The sequence below is a fragment of the Myodes glareolus genome, chromosome 26 (genome assembly GCF_982192425.1).
Source record: "Myodes glareolus chromosome 26, mMyoGla1.1, whole genome shotgun sequence".
In the NCBI taxonomy this organism is placed as follows: Eukaryota; Metazoa; Chordata; class Mammalia; order Rodentia; family Cricetidae; genus Myodes; species Myodes glareolus.
In genome coordinates this window covers 21,776,125-21,789,814 of record NC_142051.1, presented here as the reverse complement: position 1 = coordinate 21,789,814, position 13,690 = coordinate 21,776,125, and the positions used below count along the sequence as shown (strand labels likewise).

Here is a 13,690-nt window from a genome sequence, read left to right as displayed (position 1 = left end):
GCATGCAACTAATACTTAATAAATTTACAACACTTAGTGATTTTCTTCTCTTCATTAGTCATGCTTTGTCAGCTAAGGATATTTTTCTCTTCTGAGAACTGCCCAGGCAGGCCTGCCTCAACTCTTTTGTTTGTAGAGGCCTACACTATATTGAACACATCATTTTATTGTCATTTACATTATATGAAAAGAAAGGAAAGAAAAGAATGTAGAGTTCAAAACAACAGATTTTGAAAAGGCTAACAATTGTTTTAAAATTGTTCTTGTAATTCTTAATATACACTAGAGTCATTTTTTTCTGAATTAACTAATAGTTTCACTACTTCTTCTTTATATAATATTGCAAATATGGGGAATATAGGCATAAAGTAATATATTCAAAGAAACAGGAATGGCTTTTTTTAATATTTTAAAGAAACAACAGGGTAATTTTAAAACCTCAGCCAAGGAAACCAATTTTTAATAATAACAATTAAAGGCAGAACTGAAAAGCAAAGAGTAACAGTAAAAAGGAGTGAGATCATCCCATATTTATATACAATATATAAATTATATATTCTTATGTTTATATTATACATATTAATAAATGTATATATAAAATTTTGGTCATTTTCACCCCATTTTACTTCCCTATCTCCTTTAATAATAGAAGATTTTTTCTGTCAGTTTTATATGGTACAGAGACTATCCAAAGAAATAATAATAAAAAAAACATGAAGAAACAAATAGCCCAACAAATTCTAAAGGGAGAGTCAGTTATGGAACTCAAAAGTCAGTTCTCAAATGAGTAAAACAGATAACTAAGAAATAACTTTTAAATGCTCAACATAATTAAGCATCGTGGAAATGCAAATTCCAAATAGTTTGAGATTCTGTCTTAGCCTGTTCAGAATAGCTGCTGTCAAGAAAACAAACATCAAATGCTGACGAGGTTGTAGGAAAAGATCCACGCTGATAGGAATGTAAATGATATGGCCACTGTGCAAATCAGTGTGGAGATGGCTCAAAAATTGTCATATGACCCTGTATATTTCTCCTTGGCATATAATTAAAAGATTCCATACCTTACTACACATATACTTGTTCACTTATATTTATTCATTCTATATTCATGATAAGAAGTGGAGCCAGTATAGCTGCCCATGAACTGATGAATAAATAATAATGTTGCGATATGTATACACAATAGACTTTTATTCAAGTATAAAGATAAACAAAATCAAGAGCTTTAAAAGACAAAAAATTGCTAGGTATGAGCTCACAATACATTTACAGGCTACTGAAGCAATGTGAGTTAATTGCCTAAACAAGGAAATAGCAAATAAAAGCTAAGGGGAGTAGGAGACACAAATCCTGGCTGGGACTTGGTGGGTGTTCTCAAGAGTACATGGCCAAGATGGTCTCCTTAAAGAAATTGCCTATCGGTAGAGATGAGTTACAGCTTACATTGATCTCTAGATGTGGAGAGAATGTTTGTGAAGGGTCTTGAACAGAATTAATTAGTTTATATTACAGAGTGACTGCTGCCTTACAATGCCCTAGGGGGCAGAGGGATACAAATATGCCTGAAATGATAGCTAGAAGGAACACTATTGCAGTACTTTACAGAGCAGAGCCAAGTTTTGATTTTTATTTGCACAGATTGAGAGAATCTAATAGGTGGTTATGGGTGAAGAAATGGGATACAGATTCTCCTTAGCTTACAGAGTTCATCATCACCTGAAAAGTGGGGGGTCAAAAGCATCCAATACAGCTGTTTTACTGGGCATCAATTATCACAGCTGTGGGCACACTGCACACTATTGCCTGTTCACCAAACAGTCTTCATAGCTAACTGGGAGGTGCAGCTTCTGGCTAACACCCAGCACCAAAAGCATCCTTCTGAATGTTCCCGGACCAGAGAAGGTTCAGAAGTGAACAGTAAACGACATTTTCTGCTGAGTGGCATATCACTTTTTCATTGATACTATGTCAAAAAAAAAGAGGAAAACTATCATAAATCTCTGTATAAAAGTTACATTTCCAAAAGTGTTGGCAGCGTGAATGGTGTGACTGCAAAGGGCCCTGTAGTAAGAGTGGAGAAACTCACTGAGATTTAGGTGGGAAGTGGTAAACAGAAATAGGAAGAAACGCACGACTCAGGCTGTGTTGTGGAAGAACTGGCAGGACTAGTGAAAAGTCGGATACTTTCTGGGGGAGTGATTAAAAACACAAAACATGGAATTTTCTGCACCATTTATTTTCTTTAACCACATGGGCATGAATCCATGACGTGTGCCTTGGCAGCTATTTTTGTTTTTAGGACGCATATGGCACATCGCAATTTATTCCTTTGCTCCTTTTAACCTAGATTGTAAAATTGCCAAATACCAGATCTAGACACCTAACAAAATCCATGTTTTCCTTTAAGTCTCACTTCATACTTTAACCTCCCTAGTAGACACCAATTGGCCCAAAATGCTTCCAAATATTTAAAAAGAACTCTTTCTTCGGTATAAATTCTAAAGCAATGCACTTTAGACCAGCAATGTGTACACATTCCAGTACAGTCTTATCACGTCCCCTTCCTTTGTATCACTCCTGCAAGTCACCTAAACGGTGAAGGATGGGTGTATGGAAAGAATCGTATGTGGTGACTCCCTTTTGTTTGGTGTGTATCAAATGATCTTGTGACCATCTCATAGATGTTTCTGTGGACACATGAATACTTACAAGGGCTGGCTCTTCCCATTGCACATAGCTATGATTGTTATGAACCTCTACTGTTGGGCTTATGTCTTCTATTAAATTCTGCATCTTTTAATATTAGTTACTTCTGCTCATTTAGCAAGTAAAAGTGATAATATATTTGCAATCTTCATTACTTTGTGAAGATAATGGAGTTACAAAAGTGATATAAAATATGTTATGTTATACTTTATTAGCAGTTAGATTGCATGAAACCCTTTAGCTATCAAATCTGACTTTTTATTTATGGGACTCTGGATATACAGTTGGTAAGAATGAATATTAGGATGCAAATATTAATGTTCCACTAGGGATGATAATTAAGTAAGTATGCTGGTGAGATTTTGTAAACTTGACACAAGTCAGAGTCATTTGGGAAGAAGAAATCTCAGTGGGAAAACAAAAAACAAAAAACCAAAAACCAAAGGATTACACTTTAAAACGGACTATAGGCAAGCTTGTGAGTATTTTCCTATATAAATGATGGACTCAGGGGAGCCCTTCACGTGAGGGCAGTGCCATTTACTGGCAGGTGATCCTGAATTGTGTAAGAAAGCGGGTTTAGAAAGACATGAGGAGCTAACCAGTTAAGTGTTCTTTTGGTTTATGCTTCAGTTCTTTTCTCCGGGTTCCTACCCTCCTTGATGCCCTGTTCTGAATTTCTCAGCGACAGAGCTGGAAGTCCAAAACGAAATGAACCCTTTCCTCTCCAACCTGCTTTTGGCCATGGTGTTTTATCATAGCAAAATTAACCTAACTAAGATACTAAGAAATTCCTACATAAGGCTTACAAAAAAAAAAGAAAAGAAATCACCCAGGGCTCAATAATCTTCCAGTCTGTGAAGGTTACTTAAGCATATTTAAATATTACATATGTATATGTTCATATACAAAATATGTATTATGTTCATTTATGCTAGTTAATAATAATTCTCAATTTCTTATTAAAAATGACTTTTTGAGGTATACTCTTTCTTCTAGCCAAGGCTGGCCATGACCATGCTGTCTCCTATCTTTCCCCCTTAAGTTGTGGGATTCACAGGCGTACACCACCATGCCCCATCTATAGGGCAGTTCTGATAGAGAAGCTTGCAAAGGTATTACTGACGTTTTCCTAGTCTTAATTTCCTGGTAATAATGCCCATTCTTCCAACATTGTAGAAAGAATTGACAAGCAAAGGCGACTATGTCCCCACATTCAGGCTCACTGAAGAGAAAATGTGTGCCGTCAGTCAGAAATAGTTTCACAGACAAATTCTTGCCAACCCTGTAATTTTCAGAGATCATTACTACTCTGAATCTCAATCGCTGGTTCTCCGCTTCTGATAAATAGAAATAGTATGACATCCTTGTGGATCTGTGCTGAAATTTAGGTCAGGAAATGAATATCAGTCTTACACTGTGGAGGATTTCAGTAAGTAACCACTAACGGATGATATTTTAAAAGATGGTACTGCCATTATGAAGTAATAAATCAAGAGTATTATCATCTCAACTAATTAATGACTCATAAAACATGTCAGGGCGCTTTCAGGAAGGATTCTTACATGAGCAGGGATAGTTAGAAAAAGGAAAGACATGTGGTTCCACACACAAAATGCTATGAATCAAGAATCCAAGCCTCTCCCACACATGGTGGGAAAGCGTGAGTATTGAAAACTCTGCTTTTAGGGGACACAATTTTATCATTCATAAAATTCTGTGATATGTCACAGCTATGCTATAGATAGAGTAGTGCAGAATGTGTCCTGTCAGTTTTATTTATTTTATATTATTGACAATACAATACCCCAAGAGTTATTATTGTCATTAACGATGACTGTTTTACATGGAATTTCTTCCTAAATCCCTTAAAACAACTACTCCGTATCAATCACTGTATGAATGATTCAGAGGAGGCTGTGTAAGATCTAACAGATGTTATTAACATAGTGCAAATACCAGCCACAATCTTGTAAAGAATCATGTGAGGTAGGCTCACATACTTCATCTCCATTTTATAGACTGGAAATCTAAAGTCCAAAATTAACCTACCCTTAAGTAGGTTACTAGAAGTCACATGACCAATCACTGGTGGCAAGCAATGGCTGTGACTCTAAGAGGCAAGATATCAAGAACTCTAGACCATGTTTCTCAACAGCAGCGATGCAAGATTCTTTCTACTCTCTATTCTCCTAGCCAGTGGGATACATTTCCCAACATCTATAATATTTGCTTTAAAGAGAGTAAATTTTGAGGTGTAGAGAAAGTCTGTTTAGGTGACATCGCATACCCACAAGTGGTTCCTGCTAAGCTGGTAGCAGGCAAATTGCACCCATAAATAGCTTTGTTGCTAATGGTGGTCACAGAGGTCGTGGAATATTATTCAAGCATAAAGATGGAGAACGCCTATCATTTGAGACGTGCATCTGGAGGACAAGAAGGTAAGTAGAGTAAGTTGGGCACAGAAAAAGAACATTGTCTTTCCTACACTTGGGATGTAAAAAGGAAAAACTACCTGATCTCACAGAACTAGAGAGCAGTGATATATTAGTGACCAAGATGTGTGTAGAGGGTTAGTTTGGGGAATCATTGCTCAGATGCACAGAATTTCTTTTTGAGGAGAGAAATAAGCTTAGAAGACCTATGGTTCAGTCTGATATGGTGATTATATGTGATAATAATAGATTGCATACAAAATACTGTTGAGGAAATATGAAGTATTCTCATGACACAAACGGTAACTATGTGCAAAGATGCATATGTTAATCACCAACACCTAATCATCTCATATTCAAAAATATCATATACATAGAAATGTATTGATTTTAAAAATTAACTGGGAGCTGGTGGTGCACGCCTTTAATCCCAGCACTCAGGAGGCAGAGGCAGGTGGAGCTTTGTGAGTTTGAGGCCAGCCTGGGCTACATGAGCTAGTTCCAGGACAGGCACCAAAGCTATAGAGAATCCCTGTCTCAAAAAAACAAACAAAAAAATTAAGGAACTATGACCACAGAGTTCTTTGTGGTATGTAGGTAAATTTAATAGCAATACAGAGTTATCTGGAATGTTAAAGAAGATGAAGAGTGCTGAATCAAAAACATATTTTCTAATACAAAGGAATCCACTAAATTTTCAGCTGCTGAATGTTTCATCACAAACAAACAAGCAAAAATAAGTCTGCTGTCACTTGCAGAAATAAAATGGATAAATAGGTAAACAAAGGGGTTCATTTCCATTGGCATTCATATTTGATTTAAAAGTGATTGATGTCTTCGCAAAATATGCTTGAAATGAACAGATTGCCAAGTGTGATATATTTAAACATTTCATGTTTTTCTTATACTGTTGAAATGTGGATTTTGATTTGGACAGCTTAAGTTTTGATTAGCCAGTGGGGGACTTTGGAGCCAGAAGCAATGGACTGTCCTGATTCAGCTACAAAGGTTTAGATGTCATGTCACTGAAGTCAGGGCAATTTGACCAGGGATACTTAACAGGGATGTGGCAAACAAGCCTCAAAAATCAAATGTAACTATTAGAAGTTTGCTTGAATCAGTGTGTAAAGCCTCAGAGAAAAGCATTTAGTTTCTCTCAAAAAGGAAAAATAATAACAATTACAATTCTTGGCTTTATTTTGGAAAAGCCATAATTCAATACATTAATAAAATATTTCACTGCAGTCTTTACTCCACGGTCATTATAGCAAGTCCTGTTAATCTATTCTTTTTTTTAAATATTTATTCATTTATTATGCATTCAATATCTGCCTGCAGGCCCGAGAGTACACCAGATCTCATTACAGATGGTTGTGAGCCACCATATGGTTGCTGGGAATTGAACTCAAGACCTTTGGAAGAGCAGACAATGCTCTTAACCACTGAGCCATCTCTCCAGCCCCCCTGTTAATCTATTCTTAAAACTTCTTACCTGCTTTAAATCTGACAGTCTGCCAAAGGATGGAACCAAGAAGACATTATTCTTCCCTTGGCTGGGTTTCTACTAAGCATGCAGTGAATTAAATTTAATTGTCAATGTTGTAATTGATAAGTCAGGTTCCCACACAGGAAAAAGGGGCTACTTTGTTAACTGTGCAGTAGTCTGCATATTTTTAGATAAAATACATAATTGCATGCTTAATGCATACAGTGTGGAACAAATACATAAAATACAAGGCAACAAATATTAATACACTGATTTTATAAATAGCTATTTTTACCTGCAAACTTAAAGGAATTTACTCTGATTTACTTTGTAAATGGTATACCTATAAAAACACTTCATGTTTTGCACTGTACTAGAATACAGAATAAATCAATTACTTTTGTTATTATTTTAATCTCTACTAAGATTAATGTTGAAGGAATGAGACTAGGAAATCTGAAACAACTTGTCTAATGTCATGAAGCTGGTAAATAGTACAGCTGGGAATTCAGTACACATGTGTATGCTCTCGAGGCCCCCCTCTTTAACCATCATGATCTACTTTTTCCCAAACATGACAGCAAAAAATTGGCTGCCAGCACCTTCAGTCCAACGATTATTTTAAGGGACATCTTGAGCTAATGACAGTTGCTAGGTACCAGAGGTTACAGGTGTGATGAAGACCCGAACATGAAAAAGTCAAGGCACCCCAATTCCATCGTGCTTTTGAAAAGATGTACGTTCATTTTTGAAGGTCTCGGTGTCTGAGAGAATAGGGCCTGACACGAGAGAAGATTTCCCCAGAAGACTAAGCCTTTCTACAGAAGTCTAGTCCTGTAGCTTCGAAGAGAAACATTCTCAAATGGCTAATTAATATTACACATCTCACTATGAAGATCTGTGAACAAAGGGCTACGGGAGCCATCTCACCTGTAAATGAATGGAGCCACCGTGGCAGTGTTGGGGTGACTATGCTGCTGTTGCTGGGGGAGCTGGACGGCTCCATTGCTAGTGCTCTGTCCACTGCTGTGTGCCACCTGTATGCCACAGGAGCTGGAGGGGGATGCATGGCCAGCTTCCCTCCCCTCCTGGGGAGCGGAGAGGCCGTGTGTGCTTGCTTTCTCCGTGGTGATGGGCTTGGGGAAGGCCTGAGAAGGGCTTCCCTTGGTAGTCCTGAATTTTTCAGACTCTTTGCTTGCTGCACTGCCGGGTGAAATGCTTTGCTTTGCCGTGGGGACCTTTGAGCCTGGCTTTGGGATTCCACTGGATGATGGAATTAAGCTTTCTTTCTTGGCTGCTGCGGTCTTGCTACCTTTTGGGATCAAGCTTGCGATTTTAGAGGTCTTTTTCGGGGCTGTCTCAGTAACCTGGTCCTTCTCTTCCTTTCCGGGCTTCTCAGCGCAGGCTTTATTTTTGTCCTTGCTCTTTTCCTCCTTTTCTTTTGGCTGCAGCAAAGACTTTTTATTGCTGAAATTTTTGCTTCCTGCTTTTGGAGGGGCTAACTTAGGTGACACTTTGGGACTGTTGCTTGTTGAACCACCGCTATTCAGACCACTATGAAAACCTTCCATTTCTCCCGATTCAGAAAAGGCATCATCGTCTTTCCCACCATCACTGGGTCCCGAACTGGGAGACTGAGGGGGGCGCAATGCAGTCCGGGCATTAACCAGCTTGAATTTTTCAAGCATAGATTTCTGTCCCGAGGGAGCGCTTTTGACCCCTTCTGTGGCAGGAGGCTTCAGTCTGTCTGAAGATGGTGTGGGCGAGGTGGCTGGGCTCGCCTGCTTCACCGTCAGCATGGTGGAGGTGGCACTATGCTTGACATTCATGGATTTGCTGCGCCATGGCTTGCTGGCACTTGGGGAAGGGATGGCAGAGGCTGGGGGTTGCCCAGCAGTGCTGGGAGGCTGTGTGTTTCCATTGATACCTGAAGATGGTTGAGGTCCTTTGGAGGAATCTGTACATAATTAAGAAAAAAAAGGGAAAAATTATTTGTCTTGGTTGCTTATTAAACACAATTACACATTTACTTTTTTCTTGTTTAAAAATATATAGGTAACTGTGTTGGGGGGCATGTACATGTGTGCTTTCATGTGAATGCAAGTATAGGAAGAGGCCAGATGATGGTATCAGATTCCCTGGAGCTAAAGTTGCAGGTTGTTGTGAACTAGTCAAGGTCCTAGTTCCTGTTTTCTCACAAGCGTTATACACTCTGGGCCACTTAGCCATCTCTCCAAGACCACTTATTTCCTAACTTTAGATATATATTTATTCTAAACTGAAAAGCAACATATTATGCTTCTTTAATTTACTTCTGTGATATAATTTTCTGTGTTTGGAAATTATCGGTTTCAGGAAGAAAATTAAACACATATTCCAGCTACCCTGACCAAATGGAAGTTATTAGTCCTGAGTATTTGTATATTTGAAGATAAATAAAACAACATCCCTCCTTTATGAAACTCTTTGTTATCTAACCACTACAGCTCAATCTAATAAATGAATATTCTGCATTGCTTATGAAATGGAGAATGTTTAAAGTTATAAGGATATTAGCTACTTGCTTTAGGACTACATATAAATGATGATGTAGCCTTTTAATTAACTGTATTTATTAACAAAAATTACCACTAAAGTTATATTTTGTGGTGTGTATGTGTGTGTGTATGTATGTCTGTCTCCATGTCTGTGGTACTAAGACTGAAAACAGGATCTTGTGTATGTTAAGCCTGCATTGATTAGAGCAAACAATTTGAGGATACATCTCTATTATTTTAATCTTTGTGTGTGCATGTGTGTATGTCTATCTACCTGTCTTTCTGTGATAATAAGATTGAACACACAATCTTGTATATGTGAAGTCTGCATTGATTAGGGCAAACAATTTAAGGATATATCTCTATTATTTAATCTTTGTGTGCACGTGTGTGTGTGTGTGTGTGCGCGTGTGTGCGGTGTGTGCGTGTGTGCATTGTGTGCGTGTGTGCATGTGTGTGTGCGTGTGTGTGCACACACACACAGGTATTTTTTGGAGTTGCTCTCTTATCTTTTAATTTGTTCTGAGACAGGGCCTTTTTACGTGTTTCTACTTCTCCATGGTGTGCTCTAGACTATCCAGGCTCTGACTTCCATGTGGCTTTCCTGTCTCTGCCTCCCTTTCTTCTTTTTTTCCAGCTGTAGAAATTCTACAAATGGTAGCTTTTCCAATGCACTCTCTACATGGATTCTGAAATCTAAATTCGTGTCTACGGAACTGCGTGCTGTGTACTTATAGATACTGAGACATCTTCCACACGTCAAAATCTATTTCTCCTTTTATTTAGGATAATCCTGAGATGTGGGTATCGATTATCATCATCACTTTACAGATCCCCCAGGGACCACCCAGTACCTGGTTGTCAGCATAAATTTACATGTTTACCAATTTTAAGAAATTACTGTCATACTATTCTTCCTTTTCTGAAACTATTAACCAATTTGATTTAATTCCCTCTATCTAAAGAACCTAGTCTGATCATATTATCTGTTAGTATAATACGATTATTTAAATAATCATATTTACTGAGTGGCTTCTGGATTGGAGGCACCCCTATATCGTATAATCCTGTTAGAATAAAGAAAAGAGCTCTAAGATGCATGTTACTGGATGCTGACATATTTTAGACATCAGAAAAATAGTCTGAAGATATGGTAGAAATGATGAGAGTTGCCTGAGATCATGCAGGGCTGCCTAATAAAGTCAGGACAGATGACACGGGGGGAGGAGATATAATTGCTAAAGGCAAGAGGAGTATTCATGAAATTTCTTTAAGGACGTTTACATGTTTTCCATCTATAAAGATTTATATACATATGTGAGGACATACGTTTGTAAAAAATGCAGTCATGCAAAATTTAAGCATGTTTTACTGGGAATACAATTCAGAGGGCCATTACTTCACCAAACTCTTTCACCTTGGCATCAAAATCTATTAGTGTCATTGTCCATTCTACAAGAATAATAATGTTAACAATGCTAACATAACCATTTCATATATAAGTCTACTGAAGATTCCTTAACTTCATTATTTCACAACAGCCCTTTGAGGGTTCCTAGCTCAGTAAACTCAGTGAATCTAAGAAACTCATTCAACAGTTTGCAACAAACAAGAGTTCCTGCACTGTGTGACTCTGTAATTGGCTTTTGTTGAATGCTTGGTGTTCGGAGCACAGGGGACCTTATAGTTTAATGCGATCATGTACTATCTAGGGATCTTATTGTGTGTGTTATGCTATGATCTTACTGCATTTGGCATTTCTTCCAGTTCTAAAGTCTGCAATTCTAACAAGCTATGCGATACTGTAACTGTTACAGATCACAGGCCGTTTCTGGAGTAGACAGGGCTGAATTCATTCTTTGACTTTGTTTCCTAGTATGATATTGTCCATGTTGGCTACATTAATCAATGTTCCATAACTATGCTGTACTCATATTTTTTTTTTTAGTTCTTTGATGTTTGAGAACCTTGTTCAGGTCTGAGCTCATCTGGTTATTGAGCAGTTTGTGGTGATGAATCACTAAGGAGAAATCAAGCATATGAAGATGTCTAAAGTCTCTTTTCTACTCATTTTAGATACAAAATCACACCAGTCTACTGTCTATTTGCAACTTCATTAACAAATCAAAAACATCCTGACTGCAAGAACCAGGTACTGTGGGGAGAAGAAGAATGGTGGGAAGGAATGAGGCAGGATGCTGTTGAAATGATTGGCAGTGGTAGACAAGAAAAGTAATGGTGCTCCTTACTTGGAAAACAAGCTGAGGGCATTAACTCAATAGACCATAGAAGTTCAAGTACAGAAGAGGAATTTCAACATGGCTATGCCCAGAATGAGACATGTGGGACTCAACGTATGGCACTCCCATACAACACAGTAATAGACATAGCAACAGCTGTAACATCAGCTTCAGCTGAGTACACTCATCTAAGACAGCTTTCCTTGCCTGCGTCTAAATCTATTCCCAGTCTGTTTTTTTTATAGCAGCCATAAGGAACCTCAGATTTCTTTGACAGGACAAACCACAGTGTCAAGTCACTCAGTGTCAGAAAGATGTCCGGATGAAGAGAACTCCCTGGACTCCTCATGATAGCGTGTCTAGCAACAGCCGCTGACATGGCAGCATTGTGGGACCCAGCCAAGACAAGCTCAATAGAGGCCTGGGCTTCAATAGTTTCCCCTAAGGCAATACCTGGTTGCAAGAAAGACCATAAACTGAGAATACCCAGGCACCATCCAGGAACAGATTATGCAAAAGAAATTCCGAACATTCCAACCATTGTAGATAGGATCACCTGCCAGCAGACACCTATTGCTTTTCACCAGGACAGCCCTAGACAAATGTCAGCCAATCAGGAGTCCTAAACCTTAGAAATCCCTCACCCCTACCTTTGCTACACAACTCTAACTGAGCTCCCCTTTGCTACTATAAAAACACAACTCTAACTGAGCTCGAGGATCACTCCAATCCATTGGACACTCAGAGAGACCAAGTTTGTATACTTGTGTAAGAATAAAGGTTCTTTGTTTTGTATACAGGACTCGGTCTCCTAGTTGGTTTGGGGGAACTTTGTGATGGGGCATAACAAGCATCAGTACCTTCTACAGAATGGGTAAGGTGGGAACCTTAGGCTCTGCCAGTCACATCTTCAATATTAAGCATCCTGTACCCAATAACATGGTACTGAAGGTTGATTAAGTCAGTTTCTCACTCTAAATAAACCCTTTTATAGAAAGAAAAAAACCAGATGCCTCACATGCAAATGTAAAGGTATTCAAACAATGTCACTGTGCCTTGCATCTTTAGGGCCTTTCTTTGTTTATGGTGATAACCTGTTATCACTGGTCTCCAAATAACAATTTTCTATTAGTCTTTCTCTTCTTCCATCTAGATACCAACCAACTCTATCATAACTAATCAACAGGAGTTCTCAATGAATTGTTCAAAGTATGTTGTGAGATTTTTGTCCACAGTATCATATTAAATCTCTTAATAATCGCCCATACACACAAGCGTTTCTTTGCCAGAAATAAGAAAATGAGAGCTTCATAAGAGAAAGCAACTGGTTCCTAATAACACACATAGCAAGACTCGGAAAACTCTGAAGCACTGAACCAGATTTATCTGACTCCAATACTTGGAGGATTTAAATTCTGACAGTATTTCTTGCCATGGAGAAGTTAAATGGGTATCTGAATTCCGTTTGTCTTCTTCCTCGCTGAGCAGAATTTAAATATGAATAACATAAAAGTCTCTGCCCAGTACACGACTCTATTTCCTTTGACAGGCTGCTCACACACAGTCCTCAGAGTTAATGTGAAAATATATCTCTTCATTCAGGCTTACAAATATGTCTAAACTTCCTCAGTCAATGTTTGGCTTCCTCACCTGGCAAGCGACACTGTCAACAATTCAGGTGCAATTCCAATCTACTCCCAAAGTGAATATATTGAGGTAAATATGGTGACTGCAACAGACACAGGAAAATGAGGAAGAGGGTCATTGATAAACTTCAGGGCTTTAGAACTTAGATACAATAGCTGACGGTGTTAGGAGCTTCAGAAGCAATACAGGAAATATTCTAAATTTGTACATCTATTTTTCAATGCACAGTATCTTAGATAGAAGAAAACTAACTTTTTAAAAGTTTATTCATTTATTTCACATTCTGACCAGTTTCCCCTCCTTCTTCTACTCCAATTCCCTCCTCTCCTTTACTGCCACACAACCTCCCTCCAATTCACTTCTGCTCTGTTTCTGCTCAGAAAGGGGCAGACCTACCATGGGTGTCAACACAGCCTGCCATATCAAGTTAATACAGTACTAAGTTCCTCCCCTTGTTTTAAGGATGGGCAAGGCAACCCAGTAAAAGGAATAGATTGCCAAAAGTCAGCCAAAGTGTTAGGGACGGGCCCTGCTCACTCTGCTAGGAGTTCCACAAGAAGACCAGTAGAACAACCTACCAAGCTACACAATTGTAACATACAAAGGGCCTAGGTTGATCCCTTGCAGGCTCCCTAG

General features: G+C 38.5%; 1 protein-coding gene across 6 annotated transcripts in view; it reads right to left on the bottom strand.

Annotated features, from left to right (window-relative positions):
* Nav3 (neuron navigator 3) overlaps window positions 1-13,690 on the bottom strand; it is a 740,499-nt gene that overhangs the window by 171,304 nt on the left and 555,505 nt on the right. For all 6 annotated transcript variants that reach the window (XM_085683469.2, XM_085683465.2, XM_085683467.2 and 3 more), the window contains one exon: window positions 7,561-8,587. In XM_085683469.2, the coding sequence (XP_085539595.2) occupies window positions 7,561-8,587 (1,027 nt within the window). The remainder of the gene's footprint in view (window positions 1-7,560; window positions 8,588-13,690) is intronic.